The sequence below is a fragment of the Balaenoptera acutorostrata genome, chromosome 7 (genome assembly GCF_949987535.1).
Source record: "Balaenoptera acutorostrata chromosome 7, mBalAcu1.1, whole genome shotgun sequence".
NCBI lineage: Eukaryota > Metazoa > Chordata > Mammalia > Artiodactyla > Balaenopteridae > Balaenoptera > Balaenoptera acutorostrata.
In genome coordinates this window covers 45,355,723-45,368,259 of record NC_080070.1, presented here as the reverse complement: position 1 = coordinate 45,368,259, position 12,537 = coordinate 45,355,723, and the positions used below count along the sequence as shown (strand labels likewise).

The 12,537-nt window shown below is 33.9% G+C and overlaps 1 protein-coding gene across 6 annotated transcripts in view; it reads left to right on the top strand.

The window, feature by feature from the left end:
* Window positions 1-12,537, top strand: part of BBS9 (Bardet-Biedl syndrome 9) — a 465,641-nt gene that overhangs the window by 171,115 nt on the left and 281,989 nt on the right. For 4 of the 6 annotated variants that reach the window (XM_057549919.1, XM_028164767.2, XM_028164765.2 and 1 more), the window contains 2 exons: window positions 7,081-7,262; window positions 11,584-11,687. In XM_057549919.1, coding sequence (XP_057405902.1) covers window positions 7,081-7,262; window positions 11,584-11,687 — 286 coding nt within the window. The remainder of the gene's footprint in view (window positions 1-7,080; window positions 7,263-11,583; window positions 11,688-12,537) is intronic. The other 2 variants (XM_007175216.2, XM_007175220.2) reach the window with 1 other exon arrangement.

Genomic DNA, 12,537 nt, shown 5'->3' with positions numbered 1-12,537 from the left:
GGTTAAAGGTGACAAACATGCAAAAATTTAAAGAAATGCTATAACATTTTGTAGATGCTATTATATAAGTATTATTTAGTGGGTATAGTAAAGTGGTCTATTTTATTTGAAGGTAGTAAGATTGGCTGTGGAAGAGATACTTTTTAAAAGAGGAGTCAGTGTTAGCATCAAAAGATAATGATGCCTTTAATTATTTTGGGGGGAAAGGGTCACATTGATGGGCCCACATGTTGGCTTGTTAGTTTTTTTTTTTACCAGTGAATCAGTTGCTGTGGAATTGTTGCTTCATTTAAGTAGCTATATGTCAACAAGTTACTTAAAAATACCAAGTATTCACATAAATCATTTCTCTCTCTCTATTTCACACACACACACACACACACACACACACACACACACACAAAAGTTCTGTGTGTCTGTTTATGCATGTGTGAATAAGGGTGGGAATGGGTGCTAAAATGTGAGGCAGGTCCCAGCTCATGTCAAGGTAGATTTCATACGTTATCACTAAAAGTATTTTGTGTTGGTGCTATCACTTTATATGTATTTGTGTAGTATGTATACACTTTATTTGCTTCTTTTTAAACCCCCCAATTTTTGTCTTATGGAAAAGTTTAAATACATACAAAGTAAGTGGATGGCATCATGAACTCCCTTGTAGCCAGTGCTCAGCTTCAGCACTTATCAGTGTTCTGGCATGCTGGCTTTTTCTACACCTCTGCCTACCCTATTTTTTAATTCCTTTTTCAAAGGTAAAATTTATATACATTGGGAATCACAAACCTTAACTGTACAGTTTTGACAAATGGATATACACCTGTGTAACCCATAGTTCTCTCAAGTTATAGAACATTTCCATCACAGAAATTTTCCCTGTGTCCCTTTCCAGTTAATAATCCCCTTCTTCCCTGCTTCCAGGTAACAACTGTTCATATTTTTTTCATAATAGATTTGTGTTGCCTGTTCTAGAACTTCATATAAATGGTATCACACAGTATGTACTTTTTATGTCTGTCATTTTTTCCAGCATAATATTTTTCAACATTCATTTTTGTTGTTGCATGTACCAATGTTGGTTTATTTTTTGCTGCTGAGTATGTTACATTCAATGAATGTATCATAACTTGTTTATCTCGTTTTATGTATGAGCCTTTTTGTGGGCATATGTTTTCATTTATTTTAGATAAATAACTAGGAGTAAAATTGCTGGGTTAGAGGGTTGGTATATGTTTAGTCTAATGAGAAACTGCCAAACTTTTGTGCACATTAGTTAAACCATTTTACACTCCCACCAGTGATATATAAGAGTTTTGGTTGCTCCACATCCTCTCCAGCATTTAATGCAGTCAATCTTTTAAATTTAGACATTCTGATGTATGTGTGGTGGTAGCGAATTGTGATTTTAATTTGCATTTCCCTAATGGCTAATAATATTGAGCATTTTTTCTTAACTTGTTGACAGTTTTTATACTTTACTCTGTGAAATATCTATGCAAGTCTTGCCCAGTTGAATTTTGTATGCGTGTGTGTGTGTGTGTCTTGGTCATTTGTTATAGTAGTTCTTTATATGCAGAGGACACAAGTCCTTTTCCTCAATTACTATAGATTTATAGTGTGTCTTGAAGTCAGTTTATGAAAGCCCTCCATCTCTATTCTTTTTTTCAAGATTGTTTTGCCATTCTAGGTGTTTTTTTTGGCACTTCCATAGAAATGTGGAAATCAGCTTGTTAGTTTCTACAAAAAAAAGCTTTCTGGGATTTTCATTTGGATTGTGTTACATTATGGATCATTTTGGTGAGAATCAACATTTTAAACTATATTGAGTCTTTTAGGGTACATCTTTTTAAAGCATATTTTGCTTATGTCACTCACTAGCTCAAAAGCCTTTACTGGTTCCACAATTACATAGATTAAAGCTTAAGATCTTTAGATGGCTTTATTCCCCAGAGTCTCTTTCCTCTTTTTTTTTTTTTTTTTATTCAATGAATGTTGTATCCAGGTTGCTTGTTCTTTCTCATACATAGTCTAAACTTTTCTCCCTCTTCTTCTCTCATGTTCTCCATGCTGAATGTTCTTCACACCTGTTCTCCAAATCTCAAAGGCTCAAATACTACAGATATTTATGTTATAATGTAATAAATTACAAGTTAACAGTAAGAAGCCTTTAAAAATAAATTGCCACATTTAGAATGTATAAACAACAAGGTCCTATGGTATAGCACAGGGAACTAGATCCAATCTTCTGGGATAAACCATATGGAAAAGAATATTAAAAAAAAGAATGTCTATACGTGTAAAACTGAGTCACTTTGCTGTACAGCAGAGATTGGCACAACATTGTAAATCAACTATATGTCAAGTAAAAAACAAACGAACAAACAAAATAAATTGTCGTGGGGCAGATCACTTAAAATTTATACAACTGTGATTGGAGCACCAAAAAAGCAAAGCAAAGCAAACCAACCAACCAAGAAACCAATCAACCAAACAAACAAACCAAACCCAAATAACAGTCATATTAAAATAGGACTTTACTTTTAAATAGAAAGATGATGGTAGCGTGAAGGAAGCGTTGAGGAAAAAAGAGCAAAAGACAAATGGAACATGAGAACCATGTAGGAAGCACTTTCAATCCAGGACATATTTGCAAACTGAGCCAAAAAGAACAGTGGAATAATGGTGCTTTGTATATAGTCATGTACTATATTTTCCTGCTACTACTTGGAGGTTCAAAACATTCAGGCGATGGGTAAAAGAGTATGAACCAACTTCAAAGTTCTATTGACGTCATTTCCTTGCTTACAAATCACATGTGAGTTAATTCAGATTTCAGAAATAATCTGAAGAATAGACTGAATTTCAGTGTCCAGCTTAAGCTTTTATTTCCTCCATCAAAATTTCCCTGATCCCCTTGGCTAGAAATGACATTCCTACTTCTGAACACTAAAGTACTTTATACTTGTCTTATAGCTCTTATGTTTTCCACCCCATGCGTACTTATCGAGATGCATGTCTTACTCTTTTACAGGGTTGCAATCTTTTTCAGCTAATTTCTGATTTTATCTGTGTATGCTCTATAGCACTTCAAATGGCATCCTGCATATAACAGGTGTTTGAAAATATTTGATGAATGAATGAATGAGTGAGTGAATGATGAGCAAATGAAGTATAGTAGAGAAATGAGAGGCAGATAGTAAATAAAAAAGAGACTAGATGAAAATCGTGCACCTTCCTACTTTTTGTTTTCTGTTTCAGTATTATTTTGGTAAAGGCATGAAAGAATCCAAAATTTAAGTTTTTAAGATTTCTTTGATATCTGTATATCATAATAAAAACCAGACTTTGATGATTTGATAATTTAAAATATTTCTATTTTGCATAAAGTGCAGCTGGACAAGAACCGTTAGATTCAGTGCATGTTCTTTTCATTTGTTTTTAAAGCAATTATTCATTTGTTTTATTGTATTAGCAAAAGAAACTGTTCATTTTTTATCTTTTGAGTTGTATTTCAAATACTTTCAAGTTGCTCATTTTATAGATTGGGCTTGTCAGAAAAAGAGAACTAGATAAAAGTTTTAATTCCATAGATTATTTAACCTTTAAGTTGCTGATTCAAGTGAATTGTACATTTTCTTTGACCTTTTTCTTTTGAGATATACTCATTTTCATTGACTTGTAAGAGTTCTTTACATAGTAGATGAAACATACAAAATTGTTTTTATAGGTCAAAAACAGTTGAATATCCACAACTTCATATGATTCAAGTTAAATCATATATTTATGTTGGTTGCCAAGGTCTTCCCAGTTTGTTTGTCTTGTGTTCTTTTTACTGTGATGTATTTTTAAAGCATAGAACAAGTTTAAAATTTTTTTGTGGTTTAATTTAGAGATCCTTTGCTTTGTCCTCTATTGCTTTCTTGCAGCAAAAGTTCTTTCCATCCCAAGGGCAGATAAATATTTTTGTAGTTTCATATTTTTTAATTTAACTTTTAAAATCCATCTGGAATTTTGTTTGAATGTGTTGTTAAGGCCAGGATCTGTTTACTGAATGAAGAAACAATTACCCTCAGTTTCCTGAGCTAACTCTATTGTTTAATTTCATGCCCCATTGCTAAAATCACAAAATTATTGTGTGTCCTAGCAATATAACATCTTTGACCTTGAGTCCTCATAAAATACATCATTCTGGTTCCTTGGTTTAGCTGATGTATTTCAAGGACCAGAGTAATCTAGAGACCTTCATTTTGAAAGTGTTAACTCTAAGGATGTAAGTAATAAGGTACACAATACTTGATTTACTTGATGGCTTCTTCTAACATAAAATTCTATCACTCAGAAAATTTTACACATTAACTCACATGGACAATATTGTTTTAAAAATGTTCTTTAAGTAGAAAGATTAAAAAAATCTTGATTGTATTCTCTTTTATACTCAAATTGGACTTTATACTTAGGTTGGGCTTAACTTTAGGAATGATATATATATATATATATTTATATATATATATATAATTTAAAATTTTCCTTTGCATTTAAGATACCAAGTGATGACATTACTTATGTATTAAGTAGTGGTATAGGCCTGTGTCAAAGTACTTTTTCCATCATAGATGTTTTAGACAGAAATTTCACTGATTTATTCTAAAATTTTTAGAGCTTGTGTTAGTGTTCCTGTGGAATAAAACATGCAATGTTAAATGAATTCAGCTATTCTAAATTTCTGTTATTTGATCTAAATTGTATGTAATGGCTCTAATACCACTGATAAGAAAAAAGTAAATTGCTTAAGTTTTGTAATTTAGTGTTAAGACATTCTGGTGACTCTTGTTAGGCTCTTTGAGTGGGTAAAGACCCTGGCTCCTCCCTTTTCTGTTTGGACACCTCAAAACACCAGTAAAGAATTTTTTCTTTTTGAGACGCTGAAGAAATATGTGTATACACTACTATTCAAACTCTCTCTATCTGAACTCAACAACTTAATAGGTTCAGATAAATTTTTAGATAAATCCCTGTATCTAAATTGTTGCTATTTGCCATCTAAAACAGTGGGATGAAACTGATTCCGTAATAAGCTATCCAATTCAAAGACCAAATAAATTTGGATAGTGAGATATATTTGTAATGCCTCATGCTAGGTTTCCTTTATAATGGATCACTCAAAGGGGGAAGATAAAATGGAAATACCCTTTTGGATTCAAAGAACAGATGATCCCCACATTGTCTGAGAAGCTCTGCCTTTTAGTTTCCTAGCATTTCCTTAGGACTTACTGTATTCTCAGACTTTAGTAGGTCTGGGTGAAATGGGGAACAGACTACAGTCACAACTAACTAAATAGGGACAGAGGTTTGCCCTCTTGAAATGGGCTTGTCAGAGCTGGAAGTTGGGATTTCCATGGCCACTAAGTGGCTTCAGTTGCCTGCAAGGAAAGGGTCAGGCCCAGAGATACTACAGGGGTGAAAACATTTTATTTTAGGAAAATAATTTTATTTGGGAATATTTATTTTCTGAGCTATTTTGATGGAACCAGTTTGTTAAACTTAAAGACCTTTGAGGATCATCTCGTTTCACCCTCTCATTTTAGACATAAAGCATTTACGAAGACTTCTCCACGTTGACTCAGCTACGTAGAGCAGAGTCAGAGCTAGAACCCAAGTCCCCTTTTTAGTTTTTAGCTAGTTTTTTAGCTATCAAATCAGTGATACTAATCTATTTTTTATTTTTCTGAAGTCACATTACAGAATTATGTATATATCCTGGAGAAAGTATGTACAGGAATATTGTGTTGAAGGCAGGTGGTGAAGTGGTTGCTGGTGGCCACCTTATGGGAAGGATTGAGCAATGGTAGTATTTACTGTCAATCAAGTTGAGCTTTTAGATTAATGAGCTGACCACTTGCCGTGACCCAAAGTTGGGGAGTTTTAAAAATTCTTATTTGTTCTGAATGAGTCCTAGACCCTTATATACCTTAACTCCTTTTCTTCAGATAAATAGCAACACTTCTTTTCAAGTTCTTTTCTCTCTCAAGTTTTCTGTTGTTTTTGACTAATATTTAACCTTTAGAAAAGTGTTGGAAAACTTGTTTTTTGTTTTTTTTTTAAATCACAGACCAATAGAAAACACAACAAACAAATCTAAAACAAATTCATTTTATATCAGTTCAAAATGACTTCTGGCAATATTGAATTTTTTTTCCTCTGGGCAAGGTAGGGAGGAAGCCAATAGTGTTCATCTCAACTACTTTTTATAGCAAGTTCAGGAAAACGTACAACTTTTATTTTTAAGCATTTATGCTAAAGTTATCTATAATTTATATATTATGGCTATTTCTAGAGAATAACAGAGATGAGGGAGCCTAAGAGAGAAGGAAGAGTGAAAGGATGGGGAGGAAAAGAGATAATCAGGATGAGAAGAGTGATGGAGAAAGAGCTACTAAATGAGAAAATGGGATACTTCTATCTAAGAGTGAAGGGAAAGAGAGAACAGACCAGAGAGCTACTTGAATAGGAGTGCATGTGAAGGAAGCCATGGTGAGTGGACCTGGGGAGGGAGGGGAAGCATGTCCCCAGGGTAGAGAGAAGGAAAAGGAAAAGAGCAGGGGGCACATTTCTCTTCAAGGCCTCGTAGGGCTTCCTCCACTAACCTTCCCATTCCCCTGGATTGTCCCATCTTTCCTCCTGTGCCTCAGCCCTAGTCTTCAGCCAGCCAGTAGCCTAGCTCTTGACCCATTGTAGCTCCTACGTGTTATTCACTGCTTATTATGAATCTGCCAAGTGGGAGGTGCAGTGAGGATTGAATGATACAAGTAAGACCTTGAAAAGCTCTTAGAGCAGAAGTTGCCACATAGTTATGTCCCCAAAAGTGGAAGCTTTAATAATAATTGTTATATTTCTGTAAATGTAAATCATGTTTGAAACATTTAAATTGAGTCCTTGATGTAAAACTTTAGAAATAGATACATTATATAGTCATTTTCTTAATGGTATGTTGAAGCTGAATTGAATGAAAATCTAGTTGGTCTAGATTAAGTCTAAATCCACCAAAAATTTTAATTATGTCTCATTTTCTCTTCCTTTTTGTAGTGATTTAAAGGGAGTGATAGTCACTCTGAGTGATGATGGTCACTTGCAGTGTTCATACCTGGGGACAGACCCTTCTTTGTTCCAAGCTCCAAAAGTTGAATCTAGAGAACTAAACTATGATGAACTTGATATAGAATTGAAAGAACTTCAGAAAATCATCAAAGATGTTAACAAATCACAAGGTATCTCATTTGCAGCTTTTTATTATTTGATTTTAGTATTCAGTGTAAAATTTATATTATTTTGTATATGGATAATGTTTTGTACATATTAGTTGATTTTCTCCCCCAGGCTTATTTAAAGTCATTTTTGTAAAAACAGCATTGCTCTTTAACATACTAGTCTTTGTGCTTAATTTGTACTTTATGGCTTCTGAAAAATATGTCCTATTTAAGGTAATACTTTTGTTAGTGTGTTTCAGGGGCAGTGCTGAGTTTTTTTCTTTAAACTCTAAGAAAGGAACATGTATTTCTTTGGATAGTGGTTTTAGACCTTTAGAATTACATTAAGGTTTAGAGTGATCATTTATTAACTTCTAATATCCCTGAAAAAATTTTAGTTGCTTCTTTTAAAAGAAATCAAAGCAGTACGTGAATTACTACTTTGTTACTAAAAATGTAGTCATTTGCAGCCTAGTGATATAATTTATGTTTGTAGTTAATTAGCCATCCAAATGGAGTGTAGCCTGTGGTATGCTGATTTCTAATGACTCAGAGGCTGATGATATTTTCAGTTCTTGAGTTTTGTATAACTCAATATTATCTTACTTTGGGATTCACAAGGGTATAATTTTACTGTAAATTAAAAGGAGAAACAAAACAGCAATCCTGCAGTTTGAGTTGGGCATGTGAAAAGCATTACTTTAAGTTCCCTTCTCAGGGTCAGGTAAAAGTATTTTTTTAATGAGAAAAAATATGGACTATTTTCACATAAAAGAAATGTTAAAACAAGCAGGAATAATAAAAGAAGCAGAGCATCAAAAGCCAACCAAAACAACAGAGCCAGTCTTAATCCTGGTCCAATCACTTTCCTAGATTTATGTATTTTTGAGTCCATATTACCAAGAGACATTCAGAGGAATTTAGATAATATATTTAAAAAATATTAATATTAAAATAAAATTATTATGCTTTGGTTTTACACGTTCTCTTAGAAAGTTTTGAAAGTAAGCAAGTGAAACTTAGGTCTTTTAAGTACCTCCAATTATTTAAAAACCCATTTGTTGTCAGGACCCTCATGTCAAATAGAAAATAGTTAAAACTGGATGTGTCATATTGCACATTTTTTTCCATTTTTGATACTAGTGTTTTGGAATTAATGGAATATAAGTCTCATTTTGTCATTTAAAAATGTAATTGGAGAAGAGTGGCATACATATGAAACATGAAATTTCCAGAGTTGGTTAAATAAATTTAATGTGGCTTTTCACTCCAAATTTTGTGTCTTGAGATTTTGGCCTTTCCATAAACAATGTGCTAACGATATTTTGATGAACACTTGATTATGTAAAACATTTCTCAGGTAAATCCCTTACAGCTAAAAGTTATTTTTTGGTGGCCATAGTGATTCCCCTGGGTGAGAAGGGTTAGGCTGTTTTACTTGTCATTACCCTGATTCTTCTGTGTATCTTGAAATAAGTGCTAATTAAGCTAGGGATGTACCTACAGACTTGAGTGCAAAGTTTATTATTTATATAACCTCAAAGTTAATGTTTGAAGTTCTCTGCCCCTTCTTTGCCACCATCATTTGGTATTATTCCTAAAAAAGAAACCGAGACTCTTTTAAAAAAGAGAGACTTTTAACATATTTTATTTCTAGATATGGAAAAAATTTAGTATTCTCTACACTTATAAAATTGTGGTATATTTGTTCATTAAAATACCTGTAATTATATAAAAGCACCAAATCATTTCATTACAGAAGACTATGAGAAGTTAAAACTCTGAACTTTTTGATGACCTCATTATTCATTTAAATGCCACCTATTTTAGTACAGTGACTTTAACTTGCAAAAAGGAAGTTCACAGTCTTGTGGGTTATGTTCAGCACTTAAAAGCTTTTTTATTTCTTCAAAGCAAGAATTGCAGCAAAATGTAAAGCCAATTTAAAGAGTATATTTTGTTGTACACATGGTATATATTATCTACTGTAATAAAAGTATTTTTGAAGCTGATTTTATGTGTGTAAGTTATATGAGGGATGTATGTTGTAAGCATGAAATTATAGTAATAATTTCTGTATGGCTTATGGATTTTGAAGCTTTTCATACTCAACTCATTAGTGAGAATCCTGCCTTGCATTTCTGTTACTAGTAGTCAACAACATCTATCAGTGGGCACTTTCAAAAACAGAGTTTCCTTATGATTTATTTAGACAGTTGATATGTTCTTTACTTGGGATGGATGTGAAGGAAAGGGTACAATACTGAGATAGACTCCCACACAGCATAGTTGTGTCTTCAGGAAGGGAAAGAGAGCAGTAAGACATGGGCGTATAAATGAAAGTCTTCATCCATTTGAAATATGTCTAGGATAACTAAGTTGCTTCTACCATTGCGTAGTAGAAACATTTGTACTTGGTAACCCTGTTGGAAGATGTGCTATTCAGGGTTATGTCTGGCTGCATATAACAGAATGCCTAAATAGGGTGCTTAAATAAGGCACAGGTTTATTTCTTTCTCATGGAAAAGAAGTCCAGTAATGGACAGTCCAGGGTTGATTTGGCAGTTCCAAAGTCATCAGGGACTCTGATTCCTTCTCACCCAGGGTCTTCTGTTGGTCTAGGATGGCTTCTGGAACTCCTGCCCTCACATCTGCAGCTGAGTCAGCCCACTTAACGATCTTTCCTGGAAGCCACACCCTGAACAGCTTCCACTTACATCTCACTGGCCACTCCAAGCTGCAAAAGAGCCTGGGAAATTTAGCATTTTGGTTGAGCACTTTGTTACTTAGGATAAAATTGGACTCTTTTTTAGTAAAAAAGAACTGAAGAATCTTTACTGGGTGGGCAACAAGCAGCCTTTTGTACTCTCACTAAGTTGTGGAAATTCTTATTCCAAACAGTGTAATATTGGTGGGAATGCCTGGTGGCAATTGTAGGCGGTTCTTTTCTCTTTGTGAGACAGCTGATTCATGTGACATCATCCAGGTGCTTTCTATATTTTCAGTCAGCCATCCTCAGTGTGGGGGGATGTTTCCTCTCAGGGTCACAGGGTGATTTTAGCAGTTCCAGGCATTATGTGCAAGTATGATTTCCAGGGAAGAAGAGAGATATTTCTCCCAAGTCTCCCCATTTATTAGGGAGGACTAGCTTTCCCAGAAGCATGTACCAGCATGCCGACTCCCACCTTTCCTCACCTCACATCTGCCAGGATTAGGCTCCATGCTCACGACTAAAACAACAAAAGGTCAGGGGAATGAAATCATCATGATGGGATTTGACCAATTCAATAACTTTGAGATGAGGTGAATGCCTCAACAGAATTAGTGTTCTGCCACAAAGAAGGAGGAGGGAAGAATGGATGTTAGGGGGACAGCCAATAATCTGTCATATATATATGTATATATACACACATATGTATGTGCATATGTATTATTTATGTTTCTTGTTTATTTAGGATCTCTATAACTTGTTCATAATATCTCATTATGCACTATAAACATTTTTTAAATTGTGAAATTTTAAGTTGTAAAGAGAAAATGAATATGGTCAAAATAATTCAAACAGTACTGAAAGCATAAACCCCAGGTCTTAGTTCCACTAGATTATTTAAAGGTAACCTTTATTAAGAGTTTTTGTGTATTCTTTGAGAAAATTTTACTGTTTATATAATTGTTTTTACACAAATACGTGTGTATTAGAGACATTGTACTACATCTTGCTTCTTTTTAATCAATAGCATATCTTGGAGTTCTTTTCATGTCAGTATATAAAGATGGACAGCACTCTTATTTAGAGTTTTGGGTTTTGGACCATTGCACAGTATTGATATACCATAATTTAGTTAACTATTTATTAATAGAAATATAATTTAGATTTAGGCTGTTTTTGTTTTTAATAATTACTAGCAACAGAGAAACTCCTTGGGCATGTCTATGAGTATTGGGTAAATGTTTGGGAGTAGAATTGTTAAGTCACAGGGTGTGTGAATTTTACATTTTTTTGGTGAATTTTACATTTTGATAATTATAGCCAGTTTACCTTCAAAAGGGTTGTACTCTTTTGGGCTTCTACCAGTAGCTAAGGATAGGGAATTGAAATTCCTGACACTGGTCAGTCAATGGGTCACATCTTAGCTAATATCTTTGGAAAAAGACAGTTTTTCTTTCTAGTAATGTAGAGGGGAAAGAATTAGCATAAAGCTTCTCATTCTGTAATGCCTCAGTTTTGTTTTTTCAACTCGTGAGTATATTTTTGATATATGGTATAGATAAACCTTAAAACAACTATATACAGCAAGTTTTACTTTATGAGTAAATACTTTTTTTTCTCTTAAAATTACAGGTGTTTGGCCTATGACCGAGAGAGAAGATGACCTGAAAGTCTCTGCCATGGTTTCTCCTAACTTTGATTCAGTATCTGTAGGTGTATTTGCAGACTTTCAAAGGGTTTGTGATAGTGGCGAACTCTGATAAATTGGGATCAAAATGTATTGGTTTAAATTCTGGGCCTCCAAATAGAAACTTTAGGGAAGATAAGTTTTAGGCTTTGTTACTTCTAGAAAAAAACATTTCTAAGCTCTTTGTGCAATAAGAAGTTCCTTAGGCAGGATTTCTGTCTTAAAAAAGGGGGAGGGAAGGGAAATGGTCAAAGAGGTTCTCACCATTACTCAGAATCTACCTACTTTTTTAAAAAAAACTTCTTCAGTACTGAGTATTGAGATAATCCTAATCCAGAGGAATAATACTGACCCCACTAGATTTTTGTTGAAGGTTCAATGAGATAATGTTTATGAAAGGCATAGCTCAGGGTTTGGTAATTTATGGTCTTTAATATATTACGGTGGTTGTGGTGGGGAAGTAGTTTAAGAATAGAGTTGGGCCAGGAATTATTTTTCCTCTCATTTCTATCTGTATGACCCAGAGCAAGGTATTCAATTTTCTTAGTCTCAATGTATTCATCTGTAAAATGGGAATAGTAATAGAATCCACTTTGTTGAATTATGATAATTAACTAACAAATCATTATAATAATAAAATTACATTTTAATTCTTTTAAAACGATCATCACGATCATCACCACCACCACCACCACCACCACCACCACCACCTGCATCCTACTTGTCTCCTTCAGTGCCATATCCTTAGTGCCAGTCACATAATGGGTGTTCAGTATATATTCGCTCTATAAATGAATTAATAAAGCTGAGAAACAAGAAAGGGAGACTGTCCTTGGTTACATTACCCCATCTCTTTGTTTAGTCTTCTGTAAGCACTTGTTAGATTATGGTTGGGTTTC